Source organism: Ochotona princeps, chromosome 1, assembly GCF_030435755.1.
Source record: "Ochotona princeps isolate mOchPri1 chromosome 1, mOchPri1.hap1, whole genome shotgun sequence".
Classification (NCBI taxonomy): Eukaryota; Metazoa; Chordata; class Mammalia; order Lagomorpha; family Ochotonidae; genus Ochotona; species Ochotona princeps.
In genome coordinates, this window is record NC_080832.1 from 70,634,988 (window position 1) to 70,651,430 (window position 16,443).

Consider the following 16,443-nt stretch of genomic DNA (forward strand, 5'->3'; position numbering starts at 1 on the left):
CAGCTAAAGTCCTTACCTAGTGCGCTGGGATCCCATATGGGCGCTGGTTCTAATCCCGGCAGCCCCACTTCCCATCCTGCTGGCTGCTTGTGGCCTGGGAAAGCTGTCTAGGACGGCCCAAGGCCTTGGAACCTTGCACCTGTGTGGGAGACCTGGAAGAACCTCCAGGCTCCTGGCTTTGGATTGGCTCAGCTCTGGCCATTGCGGTCATTTGGGGAGTGAAGCATCGGATGGAGGATCTTCCTCTCTGTCTTGTCCTCTCTGTATATGTGACTTCCAAATAAAAATAAATCTTCAAAAATAAATTAATTAAAAAAACAAAGCAAAATTTTGCCCCACAAGCAAAATTGTTAAAACGCTTGGGATCTCAGCGGCTTCACGGGCCCGGACACAAAATAAGGGTTGTGACGGTGGAGGGAGGCCCAGTCCAAGAGCGCCTTTAGGAGGACGGCCGGACAGCGGCAACAGGCGTGATGAGAGACAGCCCGCCGCCCTTCCATTCGGGTGTGTCTGTCAGTGACGTACGTGGGAAAAGAAGATACCGGACACGTAGCCCTGGGGGTGGGGGGGAAGCCCGAGCGGGCTGACTGCGCAAGCGCCCAGGCCGTGCGGGGCGGGGCCACGTGGGGCGGGGCCACGTGGGGCGGGGCCAGATCTGTTCCTCCCATTCGCCTTGGCCTTAACTCCCCTCCAGCTTTCCCCTTTGCCCTCGGAAAGAAGGAGGCGGAGGCTTGAGAGGGCGGAAGTCGCGGTGCATTGTGGGCTCGCCTGAGCCGCGGAGTGCAGCCTGAATGAAAGTGGCGCGCGGCCCCTGACGGTCCCGGTGGGGGGCGGCCGGCGTTCGCTTTGCGCTCGGCGTTCGGGTGCCGCCGGCCTCCGACGGGGATCTGACGGCGGGGAGGCGGCGGCCGAGGCGCGGCGGCCGTCCGACAGGCGGAGCGCACTGCACGGCCCGAGACATGGCTCAAAACAAGATCCCACCGCGGTGGCTCAACTGTCCGCGGCGCGGCCAGCCGGTTGCAGGTAACCTGGGCGGGAGGTGGTCCAGCCTGGACGGGCGCGGCTGTCGGCGCTTCCCTCCCAAGAAGCTGCGTTGGCCGAGCGTTTGGGGAGCTCGGACGGGATGGTGGGAAGAGGGCGGACGGACCTGACACTGCACCTGCTTCGCCGAGTGTGGCCAGAGATAGGACGCTGGTACTTAGAAGGACTTTCTGGTTCCCGAGGGAGGGGACGGGAACTAGAACTCCAGCTCTAAGTCAGGAGCTGGAGCAAGACGGGCAGGCAGGCAGGTGTTTGCGAAGTGACTTTTAGCAGTTTGAGGTTGAGACGTCATAAACTTCCACTCGTGCAGTTTGGTAAATGTAGACGCGACACACAGATGTATCCCAGGAGACAGACACTACCTGCCTGGGTAATCACCTTCTCTTTAGGCCACTCATCTACTCGGTGTCACTGTAGGTTAGTTTGCGTTTTCTGCGTCCGTTTGAAATTCTAGACATATTCTACGGAAACCTACAGTATGTGCTTTGTTTGGGGATGTACTTGTCTGGCTTATATTTTGCTCAGCCTTGCTGCTTTGAGATGCATGTCTATCGTTGCAGGTGGTCGTAGCTCATTTCTTCTCAGGGTTAAGTAGTGTTCCCTTCGTTAAGAATGTCTTTTTCTGTTGATGGTCCTTTGGGTTGTTTCCAGTTTTTAACTATTACAAGTAAACTTCCTGTGGACATTCACAGCTGTTTTCTAGGTAGACATAAATGCTGCATTTCTTGTATGAAAATCCCTGGGAGAGGAGTTGCAGGGTCACATTAAAGGTGTACGATTTGTTTTCTAAGAGACTTTCAAAACAGTAACATTTTCCATCAATACTGTTAATGCATGGGAATTCTGTTTTTTTTTTTTTCCCACCTGCTCCCATACACTTGGTATGATCTTATTAGTTGTAGCTGTGTAATAGACATGGAGTGAGATGTCACCGTGTTTTGGTGTTGAGTACCTTTTCACAGGAATAGCAAAGTTTTCGTATATCTGCTTTTGTGAAGTATTCGGATCTCTAGCTGTTTGTCCTCTTAATGTTAAAGCTCCTGATGTTGTAAACACACATTGCTTGTTGAAGTCTCTGTCTTACTTTTTGAGTTTCTTTTGAAGGGTGAATGTTTTAAATTTGAACTGACTTCAACCTACTATTTTCCACTAGTTTTTCTACTAGCTTGTACTAGTTTTCTAGAAGCTAGTTTTAAAATGAAAATATTTGTAGCTGTGAGTCCTTAGTAATTATGTATCTGTTTATAGTGGGCGTGCCTGATTATCTCAGACTATGGGAGAAGAGATTATTGCAGACACTTTTTGTTTAGAATCTTCCCTCAGCTTTGCTTTACATTTCATCTGAAACCCTCCACAGAGCCAAATAAGCATTGGATTAAGGTGATAATAAGATGACTTAAGAAAATCAGTGTGGGGAAATGTGTTCTTTGAGGCAGATGATTTCCTGATGCTCTACTCATCTCTGTATATTCCTGTTGTTGTATTGAAAACGGCTTTACTTGGTAATCACTGTTCTTCAAATTGATCACAGTGATTTATAGTTTCTTTGTAGGCATTGCTCTTCTGCTACATTTGACTTTGCTTCCTGTATTCTCTCTGACTGAGTATAAAATCTACCTATGGTCTTCTCTGTGGAGTTCTGAGGAAAGCCTTAAGCCTTGGTTCCTGGCTTTGCCAGCCTGAGGAATTCCCTGGATGCCTGGGTTAGTTATTATGCTGATTACTGTGGAAAAAGCAAGATCTTGCAGAAGTTCTTGTCAAAGCAAATGCTCAAATGTTTTGTATTTGGGATTAGAAAGACAGCTTACAAATAAAATTTGTGTTTTTTAAGATTTATCTATTTATTTAAATGTTGGAGTTGCAGAGATGGAGATCTTTTTTTCCATGGCTTCCCTCTCCAGATGGCCACAGTGACCAGGGTCGGGCAGACCAAAGCCAGGAGTTTCCCATGCTGGTGGGCAGAGGCCGTCGCTCCCTGCTTTTTCCCAGGCCAATCACAGGAAGTGGAGGACCTGGCACACGGACCAGCGCCTGCGTGGAGTGCTGGAGCTTTCCCCATTGCACCCATGTTCCCTAAGACAGACCCTCCAGTGGCAGCGACAGTTGCTAGAAGCCTAGGACAGGTTTGGCTCTGGCTGTGGGATCGACAGCAGTAAATCAGGCGCTGAAATCTGTAGATTTCTGTCTGAGAAGAGGGGTTGGGCGCAGAGGTTTTTCTTTTTTTCCTTTTGCTGGCATATTTTGGCTTCTAAAGTTAGACTCTTGATTATTGTGATTGAGTTGCTAAGCTTGCCTACCTGAGTGTATTCTCCAGATAGAACCCTGGGCCTCATGAGCACGGAACTGGATCATTGGCTGGTGATACTTTTAGAAACTAAAGTGAACGTAACAGAATTCTTGACAGGTTTCTCTGCGGGCTCCTTACAGTTCTGTTTCTCTGTGTCGCAGCAGTGTTCAAGGATCACATGTATTTTGGAAATGTGGGCTTAGCACTGCATTGCCGTAGCAGGGCAGGGTATGCTAGCAATATTCTTGAGAGCTTTAGTGAGAAATAAGACATACACATTCCCGTTTTCATGTTTTTCTTTTTGTTTCTGATTATAAATGTAATCCACGATCACTGAATAATTTCTTTGAAAGAGGAAAACATGTTTTGACTGTCTAGATTGGTCATTGACCAGGATGCCCCCATCAGCACTTGAAGTTCATACTTTTCCTGAATCAGAAAAAACATGACACCAATTGGGTGTAACTTGTTCCCCTGGGAAGTCAATTTTTTTTTTTTTTTTTTTGAATTCTGCTAGCTTTCTAGTAAAAAAGATAGGGCCACTCTTCTGAAAGTTTTGTTTTGTTATGTTTTTGATAATAGATCTCAGGTAGTATCGTGAAGGAAATGAGCGTCTCAGTTCTTAAAAGTGCATCATACAGCGTAAACTTGTTTTGCACTGATTATGTAAGAAACTTACTAAGAATATATTTTGTTGACAGTGGTGGTGACTTTGAGTTCATTTCCCTTAGCAAATATTTGAGTGTCTGCTTTGTGCTAGTCTTTGGAGCTAGGGAGATGGCTAAGATATGTAGAACGTCACCTTAGAAAGCACATTGTTGGGAATAGTCTACGGCCATACCACATTGAACGCGCCCGATCTCGTCTGATCTCGGATGGTAACCAGGGTCGGGCCTGGTTAGTACTTGGATGGGAGAAAGCACATTGTTGGGAATAGTCAACCATCAATGTGAAACACAATTCTGTTGTAATAAATAAGACAGTTATACTTTTGTGAAATATGATGGGCTACCAGAGGTAAGGACCTGATTTTTTTTTTAAGATTTATTTATTTTTATTGGAAAGGTAGACTTATACAGAAGAGAGGCAAAAGTTCTTCCATACTTTGGTTCACTCACTGTCACCATGTGGCCACAATGGCCAGAGCTGAGCCGATCTGAAGCCAGGAGCCAGAGCTGCTTCCAGGACTCCCATGTGGGTGCTGGGTCCCAAGGCTTTGGGTTGTCCTCTGTTGTTTTCCCAGGCCACAAGCAGCGAGCTGGATGGGAAGTGGAGCAGCTCGGACAAAACTGGTACCCATATGGGATCCTAGTGCTTGAAGTGGGAAGATGCGCCTTGCCCAAGAACCTAATTCTTTACTTGAGGTTATAGAAGAAGAGATGTGACAGAAGAAATCAAGGAAGGCTTTCTAGAGAAGATACTCCATGAGTTACCTTGAATAAACAGGTATGACAGGGCCTGGTGTGAAGGCCTAGCGGCTAAAGTCCTTGCCTTGAACGCCCCGGGATCCCATATGGGTGCAGGTTCTAATCTTGGCAGCCCCACTTCCAATCCAGCTCCCTGCTTGTGGCCTGGGAAAGCAGTTGAGGACAGCCCAAGGCCTTGGAATCCTGCACCTGCTTGGGAGACCTGGAAGAGCTCCTGGCTCCCAGCTTCGGATCGGCACAGCACTGGCTGTTGCAGTCCCTTGGGGAGTGAAACATCGGATGGAAGATCTTCCTCTCTGTCTCTCCTCCTCTCTATATATCTGACTTAGCAATAAAAATAAATAATTTTTTTAAAAAAAATTGTACAAATTAAAAAAAAACAGCAAGTATGGCAGCTGGACAGCTAGGAAGTGTTTTTTGGAAATGTCCTGTTAGGAAAGGATGAATGGTGGAAATCTTGGACTGAAAAAGCATATATTCTGAGGTATTTAAGTGAAGGTAGGAAGTTTGAAAGTCATTTTATTTTAGTTTATTAGGATGGGGATGGAGAAGTTTAATACTTGCAATACACTTTTTTTTCCCTAAGCACTGTTATGAGATGTAGCTTTCTAAAATTAATGTGATGATTTAAAACTTTGCTGTGTCTAATGAATGGACAGTGGCAAGAGTGGAGATGGGGAGAGTAGTTAAGAACTTGGGATAGACTAGATGAAATACAGTACTGATGGTTTGTAAGTGGGTAATGTGACGTAGAAGGATGATTTGAGAATTATTAAGGAAGGATGGACACATGGATAGGGTTTGGTCATCTCAGCAGGTGCTGCTGGGATGGAAGCTGTTACTCAATGACCAGGTGCAGTGTTCAGTTTGCTGGGAGTTAGGAGAAAAGGTAGTATACAAAGTTATAGCTGCCCTCTACTTGGGCCAGGGTCTCTAACTCCTCAGAATATAATCACCTCTAGGAGAAGAGACTGTGAAGGGTGGAGGTGGGGGTGGGGTGATGGAGAGAGAAGCATTCTGATTTGATTCTGGCCTATCTTAAACAGGAGCCCAATTGCTAGATTTTGTTCAGTGACAATGAAGTAGTGTTATCATGTTCTTGCCCACACATGATGTGTAAGTGAATTTGTGGTGAGGAAGTATGGATAAGAGTGTGTGTATTCAAGGTTTTAAAAATGTGGATATAGGCCCGGCACGGTGGCCTAGCAGCTAAAGTCTTCACCTTGAACACACTGGGATCCCATATGGGCCTCAGTTCTAATCCTGGCAGCTCCACTTCCAATCCACCTCCCTGCGTGTGGCCTGGGAGAGCAGTTGAGGGTGGCCCAAAGCCTTGGGAACCTGCACCCATGTGGGAGACCCGGATGAAGCTGCAGGCTCCTGGCTTTGGATTGGTGCAGCACTGACCGTTGCAGCCACTTGGGGAGTGAACCATCAGATGGAAGATCTTCCTCTCTGTCTCTCCTCATCTCTGTATATCTGACTTTGTAATAAAAAAAATAAATAAATCTTAAAAAAAGTGTATAGTACAAGGAGTGAAAATAGAGCTTAAGTTGGAAGGTGATAGGGGTTGTTTCAGTGCTCATGGGAATGAACTAACAGATTGAGATACTGAAAATGGGTATGGAAGAAGGAAGGCTTGCCTTCTATGATTGATTTATTAATTTATTTTATTTATATACTGGAAAAGTAGACTTATGGAGAGGAGAGATAGAGAAGGTCTTCCAACCACTGGTTCACTCCCCAAATATATGTGATGGCTGGAGCTGAGGTAATCTGAAGCCAGGAGCTTCTTTGGGGTCTCCCACATGGGCATCGGGTCACAAGGACTTGGGCCATCCTCTGCTGCTTTCCCAGGCCACAGGCAGGGAGCTGGATGGGAAGTGGAGCAGCTGGAACACAAACCGGAGCCCATATGGGATCCCGGCACAAGCAAGGCGAGGATTAGGCCATCATGCCAGGCCCTGCCTTTTTATTTCGAATCTTCATTTATTCTTTCTTTCTTTATTATTTTTTTTAAGATTTATTTTTATTACAAAGATATACAGAGAGGAGGAGAGACAGAGAGGAAGATCTTCCGTCCGATGATTCACTCCCCAAGTGAGCCGCAACGGGCCGGTATGCGCCAATCCGATGCCGGGAACCAGGAACCTCTTCCAGGTCTCCCAAGCGGGTGCAGGGTCCCAAAGCTTTGGGCCATCCTCGACCGCTTTCCCAGGCCACAAGCAGGGAGCTGGATGGGAAGTGGAGCTGCCGGGATTAGAACCGGCGCCCATATGGGATTCCGGGGCTTTCAAGGCGAGGACTTTAGCCACTAGGCCATGCTGCCGGGCCCGAATCTTCATTTATTCTTTCAGGCTTTATTATTAATGGCTTAGGTTTTTTTTCCCCCCTTTGTTTTCAGTTAGGTATAACGTTGAATGGGAATGGTAAGCTTGGTATATTTTAGGACTGAGGAAGCCAGGAGTCCAGAACTCTATCTGGTCTCCCATGTAGGTGGCAGGGATCCAGATGTGTGCTACCACCAAGGGTGTGCAGTTGGGATTTGAACCCAATACTCTGCTACGGGATGCAGGCATCCTAAATGGTGGCTTAACTGCTGTGCTGAATTCCCATGCAGGAAAAGATGGGAATGTTTATTATAGATGGGAATGTTTATTATAGATGAGAGTTAGTGGTGTGTGGTAGGATTGCCGTTGCGATTGGTGATTAGGATCTATTGCGTCACCTGTCTTGAGCTGTGAGGTTTAGGACCAAAAGAATTAGGAAGTTGAGTTCATATAGGTTTTTCTTAGGTGAGTATGACTGGAGTAAGGAGGGTGGAACAAGGAGAGAGGTTAAGAGTATTTATGGACATTGGTGCTAAGCTCTGGTATGAGGTAAAGGGAAGCCTGAAGGAGCTTATGGAAATAGGATTGGCCTCAGAGACTACGGTGAGAGAGGGGATCTAAAGGGACAGAGCTTTTTGTTTATCATGTCACTTACTGCATTTCCTCAGTATGATGTGCTTTCTCCAAAAGTGTGTGTTATGAAGCGGATTTTTTTCCTGTGTGTTTTTTTCCCCACTGATTATCCATGTGCTCAAAGCCTGTTGTATTGTAGGTACTCACTCTCTGATGAAGTATGGTAATGTAGCTCAGCTGATGGTGACGGTGGTGGGAAATGGCCAGATTCTGGAAGTATTTGAAGGTGAATCTGATGGGATTTACTAACAGGTTGAATGAACAGTATGAGAGGGGAGGAGTCCAGGCTAGCCCCAAAGGGTTTGGCCTGAGCTGCTAAAGGTGTTATCATTTGCTGGGATGGGGAAGACTGTTCAAGGAATAGCTTTCTCAGCAATATTGAGGGACCAGATTTGGATACCAAATTGAGGTATCTATGAGACATGAAGTCGGGACTGTGTCACACAGACAATTTGATATCTGAGTCTGAAGTTGAGGGAGAGGTGTGGGCTAGAGGTCTAAGTTTACAGATTATCAGCACATTCCTGGCTTTCGTTGCTGAAGCCCAGGGGAGTGAGCATGGGTAGAAAAGAGTTCCAGGTCTTGAGCCTTCAGACAAAAGGCAGAGGGGCTGGGGAGAAATCAGGAGAGATCAGAGAGACACACAGCCGATCAGGAGGGTGGAATATCCTGGAAGCTAGGAGAAGAAACGGGTTCAAGAACTGAATCAGGTTTCTTATGTGAATTTAGCAATATGGACATTATTGTTGACTGAGAAGTTTTGTAGAAAACAAGACAATTTCTGAAGCTTAGGTATTTTCTTATTGTTGGTTTTGTTTGGAAAACCTATACATCAGGACTAGTGTTGTGCATACCAAGTCAAGCTGCTGCCTGAGTTGCCAGCATTTCACATGGGTGTGAGTTTGAGGTTTTTTTTTTATTTTGTTAAAATGTGAGTTGCCAGTCTGGACATTTTCTTTAAAAAATGTTTTATTTATTTATTTGAAAGTCCAAGTAATGAAGATAGAGAAATGGAGAGACAAAGAAATCTTTTTTTTTTTTTTTTTTTGAGACAAATCTTTAATCTGCTTGGTTCATCCCCCCAAATGTCTATAATGGCTGGAGCTGAGCTGGTTTGAAACAAGGAGCCAGGTGCTTCCTCCAGGTCTCCCATGCTGATACTGGGGCTCAAGGACCTGGGCTAACCTCTGCTGCCTGCACAGGTGCATCAGCAAGAAGTTAGCTCAGAAGTGGAGTGTCGGGGAATTGAATGCTGGTGCCACACTACTATGCCACAGTATGACCCCTTAAAATAAATTCTGAAAAGAGAGAAAAGATATATCGGTCAAAAATAGATTATTTAAAAATTCACTCTGTTAGGTGACTTTCACCTAAGTGATGCCGAAAAAAAGGCAAGTCTTTTGTGGATACTATCATCATTGGTGATTGTTTGGAGAGTGAGCTTGGCTTTCATCCTCAGCATGGCAGTGTATTTTAGTAGTATTATCTTTTTTTTTTTTTAGATTTTATTATTATTGGAAAGCCGGATATACAGAGAGGAGGAGAGACAGAGAGGAAGATCTTCCGTCCGATGATTCACTCCCCAAGTGAGCCGCAACGGGTCGGTGTGCGCTGATCCGAAGCCAGGAATCAGGAACCTCTTCCGGGTCTCCCACGCGAGTACAGGGTCCCAAAGCATTGGGCCGTCCTCGACTGCTTTCCAGACCACAAGCAGGGAGCTGGATGGGAAGTGGAGCTGCCGGGATTAGAACCGGCACCCATATGGGATCCCGGCGCGTTCAAGGCGAGGACTTTAGCCGCTAGGCCACGCTGCCGGGCCCTAGTAGTATTATCTTGAAGGTCCATCAGTTGGGGAAACTTCCAGCCTAAGAACCATATAATCAGAAATAGCAAATGTTGACTTAAGAGTAAGATTGAATTAATTTACTTTATTACTAATTTCTAGTACCATGTCTTTAGGAATTTTAAGTCATTAGCTTTTTTTTTGAACTATATGCCCTTTATTGGCACTTATATTTAGAAAAGGAAAATAGTTTAAAAAGGTAAAAAGTATCTTGCAAAGCCCCTTTATTCTTTTTTTTTTTTTTTTTAAAGATTTTATTGTTATTGGAAAGCCGGATATACAGAGAGGAGGAGAGACAGAGAGAAAGATCTTCCACCCGATGATTCACTCCCCAAGTGAGCTGCAACGGGCTGGTACGCGCCAATCCGATGCCGGGAACCTGGAACCTCTTCCGGGTCTCCCACGCGGGTGTAGGGTCCCAAAGCTTTGGGCCATCCTCGACTGCTTTCCCAGGCCACAAGCAGGGAGCTGGATGGGAAGTGGAGCTGCAGAGATTAGAACCGGAGCCCATATGGGATCCAGGGGCGTTCAAGGCGAGGACTTTTAGCCACTAGGCCATGCCGCCGGGCCCAAAGCCCCTTTATTCTTATAAAGGCTGAGCTGCCCTGATCCTTCTCATAGACCTTTTTTTCTTTAAGAGGTTTTCCATTTTTTAAATTATATTTTTGATAATCTTTACACAGTTAATTAGGGTAAAAAGGTTCAAGGGCTACAGGAGAATGGATAAGACTATTACTTCCATATTGTTGCCTTCACATATCTGAGGTAAAGGAGATATTAAGTTAGAAGCCCCAGCCAGTCTCCCACCCTCCCCAGGTCCCTGATGTGGGGCATGCTCCGAGGGTCTTGTTCAAGTGGTTTTGATAGTTCACCAGTTATGAATCGCTGCCAATCTCGCCATTCCAAGCACGATGAGGTCGTTGAAGAATCCACTGATTGACATAGTCCATCTTAGAGTTTGCTCAGTTTTTCACTGCCAACATATGGCTGAAATGGTTGATTGACTTGTGCTGTCCTCTGTCTTTTCTTGGTTAGGGTTCTGAGTCCAGCAGTTCGATTGGGGAGATCCCTAAAGAGACTTTGTCTGAGGTGTTCTTAGACCAGATTCTTGTATGTACTAGCAAGCACAGGGCATGGCACAGTCCATTGCCCTAATCAGCTGGTGGTTGCAACTGCTGGGTTGGTTCTGTTTCCAGCTCTGTCTTCCTCTGGAACCAATGGGTGTTGCAGTCCAGCCCGTTTCTCCGCAGCACACACTCGGCCCTCACATAAACCAGTGGGAGCTGCAGCCTAGTCAGAGCGACCCACAATAACCCCCACCAGGCCCACCCCCTACTGTGGTTTGCTAGTATGTGTAACAGACTAGTCCAGTCTGTCCCACATCTCGTTCGGTTCTCATGCATGTCAATGGGTATAAAAACCTAGTTCCATCTAACCAGCTTCAACTATCCAGCCCTCACAGATGTTGTTGGGTGCCTCTCTGTCTAGCCATCCCAGCCCCTGTCCCTGTTTTCGTGTGCTATAGTGTGAGTGGTAACCTAAGAAGGAGGAGCCCACTATTTCCTTCCCAGGTCTCTCCCACTCCCAGACCATGCACTCTCCAGGTGGTTTTGTGGTTTAGCCCCCAATGCCAGCTTCTGTCAGCTCTTCTGTGGCTAAGCCCAAACAACCCTCACCCACTCAGATTTATGCTTGCACCAGTAGGAATAATCAGCCCAGCCTGGCTTTTCCCTGATCTAGTCCACATGAGGTGTACAGGTGTTGTAACCCTGCCTAGTCTGGTCTGCCCCCATCCCAGCTCAAGCTCTCCAGTGGGAGTAGCTATCCAGCAAGGGAACCTTCCCTTCTTCCCCCTGCCGGCTCCACCCCCTCTCTTCCTGGTTCTCACGTGTGCTGGTTGGGCGCTGTGGTCACATCTGGTACGGGTAGCCTCACCTTGGCATTCCATATTGTGCACTGGTTTTTGTCGTGACCAAACCTGGCCAGACCCACACTCTGTTCTGGTGCTCAGATTCGCCAGTGGATGATGTGAACTGATTCAGCCTGGTCTGCTCCCGACCCATGCCAAATGTATGCCAGTGGGAAACTTTTCATGGCCTGTTCTTGGCTGTTTCCTTCCATGCTTCCTGCGCTTACCTGCTGGGTCTGTGTCCTGCCAGAGGAGTTGCCCAGGCTCCTTCCACCATCAGAACCTCTCCCAATGCCACATTTTGTGCATACCAGGGGATCCATGAGCCAGACATACTCAGCTCACCTCCTGTCCTAGCAGGAACAGTGGCTTTTCCTGACTGGCCTTCACCCCAGTCTGGTTCTTGCTGTTGGATGTTTCAGCCTAGCCATGGCTCATCCATGCTCATATACAGCTCACACATGGCTCAGTAGGAGCTGAGACCTAGCCTAGTCCATCCCACATCTACCTTGGTCCTCCAGAGCACCAGATGGTGTTGGAATCTGGTCTGGCTTGGTGCGTCCAGTCCCAGTCCACACTTGTGCCCAGGGAGACTACATCCGTATCCTGATCAGGACGCAGCCCCCATTCCAGCCCATGTGCCCTTTGGTGGGAACCTCAACCCAGTTAGGGTGTCCCCTTACCTCCCCAACCGGATATGTTCCCAGCCATATATCACGTGCATGCCAGTGGTTGCCAAAATTCATCTTGGCTTAGCCCCTCCCCTGTCCCGACCCTTGACTTAGACACTGTGGCTTAGCTTCCTTGGCTCACACAGACCAGTAGGTGCAAGAGTCTAGGTTGGCATGACCTGTGCTCCATCCTTGTTTCTAGTTTTGCTTGTGGGCAAAGGTTTGCTCAGTCCTGCCTGGTATACTCCATTCCATTACCAATTCACACCTTAGCCAGCCATTGGAGCTACTTTGCGCAGCTTGTCTGACTCCCAGGTCTGGACCACATGTTCATCAGCAGAAGCCATGACTCTCCAGGGGAGTTTCCCAAGTTCCTCCACTTGACCCACTCCCAGACCCAGTTCTCATACATGCCATTGGGTTTTAGGCCAGTGTCTGGCATAGTCTGACCTTCCATTTGGCCTTGTATGAGCTGGTGAACGTTGCAGCCTGGCCCACCCCACACCCTATTCAGGATGCACATTTGGGTGCTGCTGCCTTGACCAGTCCAGACTGTTGTGGGTTCCTTTACCTTTGATTGATTGCAAGCTCCTTGGTCACACCTAGCTTAGTTCATCACCACCCCAACTGTTGAGCTAACCGGTGGGACTAGAATTTCCACAGGGTTTGGCCCACACATCCCCCACAGAATCTACCCCCGGATATGGTTCTCTCTAGTGCTAGGTAATGTCATGGCCCTGCCTCCTGATCCATCATCATGTCAGGTAATAGGATATGATCCTGCTCCGAGTCTTAGGTTTTGCAGGGACTGGTGTTTGGTGGTCAGCATTGTTCACTGATTACAAGTTCTTCAAAGAAAATGTTACTCTGTCGTTGGGAATCTTTAGGATTGATTCACATCCCAGAAGCACAGTGGGTTCAACCTGGAGCTACCTAAGCAGTGATTCAAAGAACCAAAACCCCAGAGCTCCTGGCTGGGTGGCCAGCAGGCAGAGCCTGGAGCCAAATGGTACATGGCTGCCCAGGGACAGCTCACCACATGTATGCAGTGGCTGTAGTCAGGGATCCAAGCGTGGAGATGCCCTGGCCTGGCACCAACCAGCAGCCAGCAGGCTTCTGGAAGTTTCAACCTCCAGTCCCAAGGTCGCGCCCCTCTCCAATCCCATCCTCCGCCCAATGGGGCTGGTGGCGGTGGACCCCGGGCCTGGCCCCCGAGACCTCGCCCCTTGGTGTACTAACCCGGAAGGGAGCAGCCCCTGGGGCCCAGGCAGGCCCGGGGATAGCTCACTACGTGTATACGGTGGCTGGAGTCAGGGATCTGAGCCGGTCATTAGCTTTTTTTTAAAAAAAAAAAAATAGTTTATTATAATCTGCTTGCAAGTCAGAATGAGAGAGAGAGAGAGAGAGAGAGATATCTTTGATCCTTTGGTTCACTCACCAATGGCTGCAACAGCCAGGTCTGGGGCAGGCCAAAGCCACCTCGGTCTCAGGTGACAGGGCCACAGGCATGGGCCATGGCCTGCTGCAGCCCGGATGCGTTAGTGTAAAGCTCTGTTGGAGATGGTGTAACCGGGACTTAAATTTGCTCTCTAATATTGCATGTGGGCTCCATACACAGTGGCTTAGCTTGCTGTATCACAATACCTGCTCCAAGTCGTAACTGTTTAATGTAGTAATTTAGAGCTTAGGGTTTACGTGAAAAGTTTCATTCTCTGCTAGTTTTTCTTTTTGCTCTTCAAAATCTGGACTTTATTCTGTCCTTCAAAGTTTTAGAGATTTGTTGCTTTTACTTGGAAAGTCAGAGTTACAGAGAAAGAGGGAAAGACAGAGGGAGAGATACCTCCCATCTGCTGACTTACTCTCCCAAAGGGCATAGCAGCAGTGCTGGGCTTGTCTGAAGCTGAGAGCCTGCAGCTTTTTCTAGGTCTCCATTGTGGGTATGGGGGCTAAAGGACATGGGCCATCCTCCTGCTTTCCCAGGCCAAGCAGGTAACTGGACAGGGAAATGGAGCAGGTGGGACATGATTCCATATCCATACGGGATGCCGGTAGTGGCAGGCAGAGGATTAACATGTTATGCCACTGCCCTCCCAAGGTTGTCAGAAAAATGTATCTATTTGTCAGCATTTGCTTCCTATACTGCACTAACTTACTGAGGCAGACTGTAATTTATTTTGGCTGCAGTTGTAGAGACAGTGTAAAATTGGGCAGACCTCATTGGCTTAGTCTCTGGAGCTGGTGATCTGGTTCGCAGAGTCCCGAGGTGGCACAGGGTACCTCATGGCCAGAGATAAGGAGTGTTCGTGTCTACCTCCGTGTGGTCCTTCTTCAGGATTCACCCCTGGGGCCCCACCCAAGGCACCAGCCAACAAACACTGTGATCGGATTATAATTCCTGCTCTCTCAGTACCATTAACAAAATCTTTTGGAGACTGACCTGAGTTGGTTGGGAAGATATTCAAACTATAACAATTTAGTTTGAATTAAGAGTGCTCTGTGAACAATTGCACTCACAGATGATTGTTATTATTTTTTTGTTTAAAATGCTGTAAGGAGGTTTTACAAATTGCTAATTGTAGGACTTTAACTTGGAACATTTTCTTTGCTAAATAAAGTTATTGTCTGCCTTAATGTTGTTTAGGAAGATTCTTACCTCTGAAGACAATGTTGGGACCAAGATATGATAGTCAAGTTGCTGAAGAAAATCGATTCCATCCCAGCATGCTCTCAAATTATCTCAAGAGTCTAAAGGTAAGAAGCACAAACTTGCTGGTCCTGACTTAATATACATGTTCTGTTGTTCTTCAGGTAAGTTTGAAGAAACCTTTTTTTATTTGAAATGTTTAATAGACTCAGTAGTTGCAAATACTCTACAGAAAATACTTTGCCCATCTTCTCCCAGTCGCGACATTTTATCTGAAGCCCGGGGAAATTGACTTTGACATAGTCTTTATTTGGGTTCTTTGTGAGCATGTGTGTGATTCTGTACAGTTAAATCCTATGTATAAATTCCTGGTGATTGTGAGGGCAAAACTGCCGTACCTGCACAAAGGAACACCCTCATGCTCCCTCTTGTAGTCAGACCCTCTCCCTGCTGTCCTGGGAGCTGCTCATTTGTTTTTGTTGCTATAGCTTGGTCTCTTTGAGAATGTTGTGTCAGTGGGATAGAATAGGACATGAGATTTTGGGATATTTTTTTTTTTTCCATTCCTCAGCATTATGCTCTTGAGGTCTGTCCAAGCACTACAGTTTATTCTCTTGCTGAAGGAAACTGGGGCTTTCTAGTTGGGGGATAATTAAGGTAGTGCGAACATTCATGTCTCACATTTTGTGTGAATGAATATATTCCTTGGTCTGGGATTGGTACCCTCTGTGTGTTTGGTTACTAGGCATAGCTTAAGTACATGCGTGGTTTTACAAGAAACTGCCAAACTGTCTCTAGACTGCTTTTCCATTTCATGTGCTTTTCTTCTGCTTTTTTTTTTTTTTTTTTAAGATTTATTTTAAAAAATTTTTTGTTGGAAAGACAGATGGAAAGAGCTTCCTTTCACTGATTCATTCCCCAAACAGCTGCAGTGGCTGGAGCTAAGTTGATCCTAAGCCAGGAGCCAGGAGCTTCTGCCAGGTCTCATGCAAGTGCAGGGTGTGGGGCCTCTTTTCCCAGGCCACAGGCAGGGAGCTGGATGGGAAGCGGGGCCACTGGGATTAGAACTGGCACCCATATGGGATCGTGATGTGTGCAAGACGAAGACTCTAGCCACTAGGCCACCGCACCGGGCCCTTTATGTGCTTTCCAAGTAGCTTTTTTTTTAAGAGTAAGTGAAACTTTTTTTTCACCACTATTTTTTGATCCTGGTCCAAGTTGTATTTCCGCTTTCTTTGGCTGTGGTGATTAGAGCCCATTGTAATAATGCAGGACTTACCTTGGTCACATCTACACAGACCCTGCTGCCTGCTCTTGTTAAGATCATGTTTATAGGTGCTTGGAGTTTGAACACATCTTCTTCCTCTGCTTTTTTTTTTTTTTTTTTGTAAGATTTATTATTTGAAAGAGTTACATAGAGGAAGAAACACACACACACACACACACACACACACACGAGAGAGAGAGGGAGAGAGAGAGAGACATGAGTATGTTCCATCCGTAGGTTCATTCCTTACATGGCGCAAATGGCCATGGCTGAACTAAGGCTGAACACAGGACTTAGGAGCTTCTTATGAATCTTCCACATGAGTGCAGGAGGCCAAGCACTTGGGCCATCTTCTACTGTTTTCTTTCTACTGTACATTACCTGGGTCTTG

At 46.8% G+C, this 16,443-nt stretch overlaps 1 protein-coding gene across 4 annotated transcripts in view; it reads left to right on the forward strand.

Annotated features, from left to right (window-relative positions):
• Nucleotides 1-662: 662 nt before the first annotated feature.
• The window catches only part of RNGTT (RNA guanylyltransferase and 5'-phosphatase), a 233,765-nt gene continuing 217,984 nt past the window's right edge, over nucleotides 663-16,443 (forward strand). For 2 of the 4 annotated variants that reach the window (XM_058660888.1, XM_058660895.1), the window contains exons 1-2: nucleotides 663-1,023; nucleotides 14,783-14,892. In XM_058660888.1, the coding sequence (XP_058516871.1) occupies nucleotides 960-1,023; nucleotides 14,783-14,892 (174 nt within the window). In that variant the 5' untranslated portion in view covers nucleotides 663-959. The remainder of the gene's footprint in view (nucleotides 1,024-14,782; nucleotides 14,893-16,443) is intronic. The other 2 variants (XM_012925537.3, XM_004580392.4) reach the window with 1 other exon arrangement.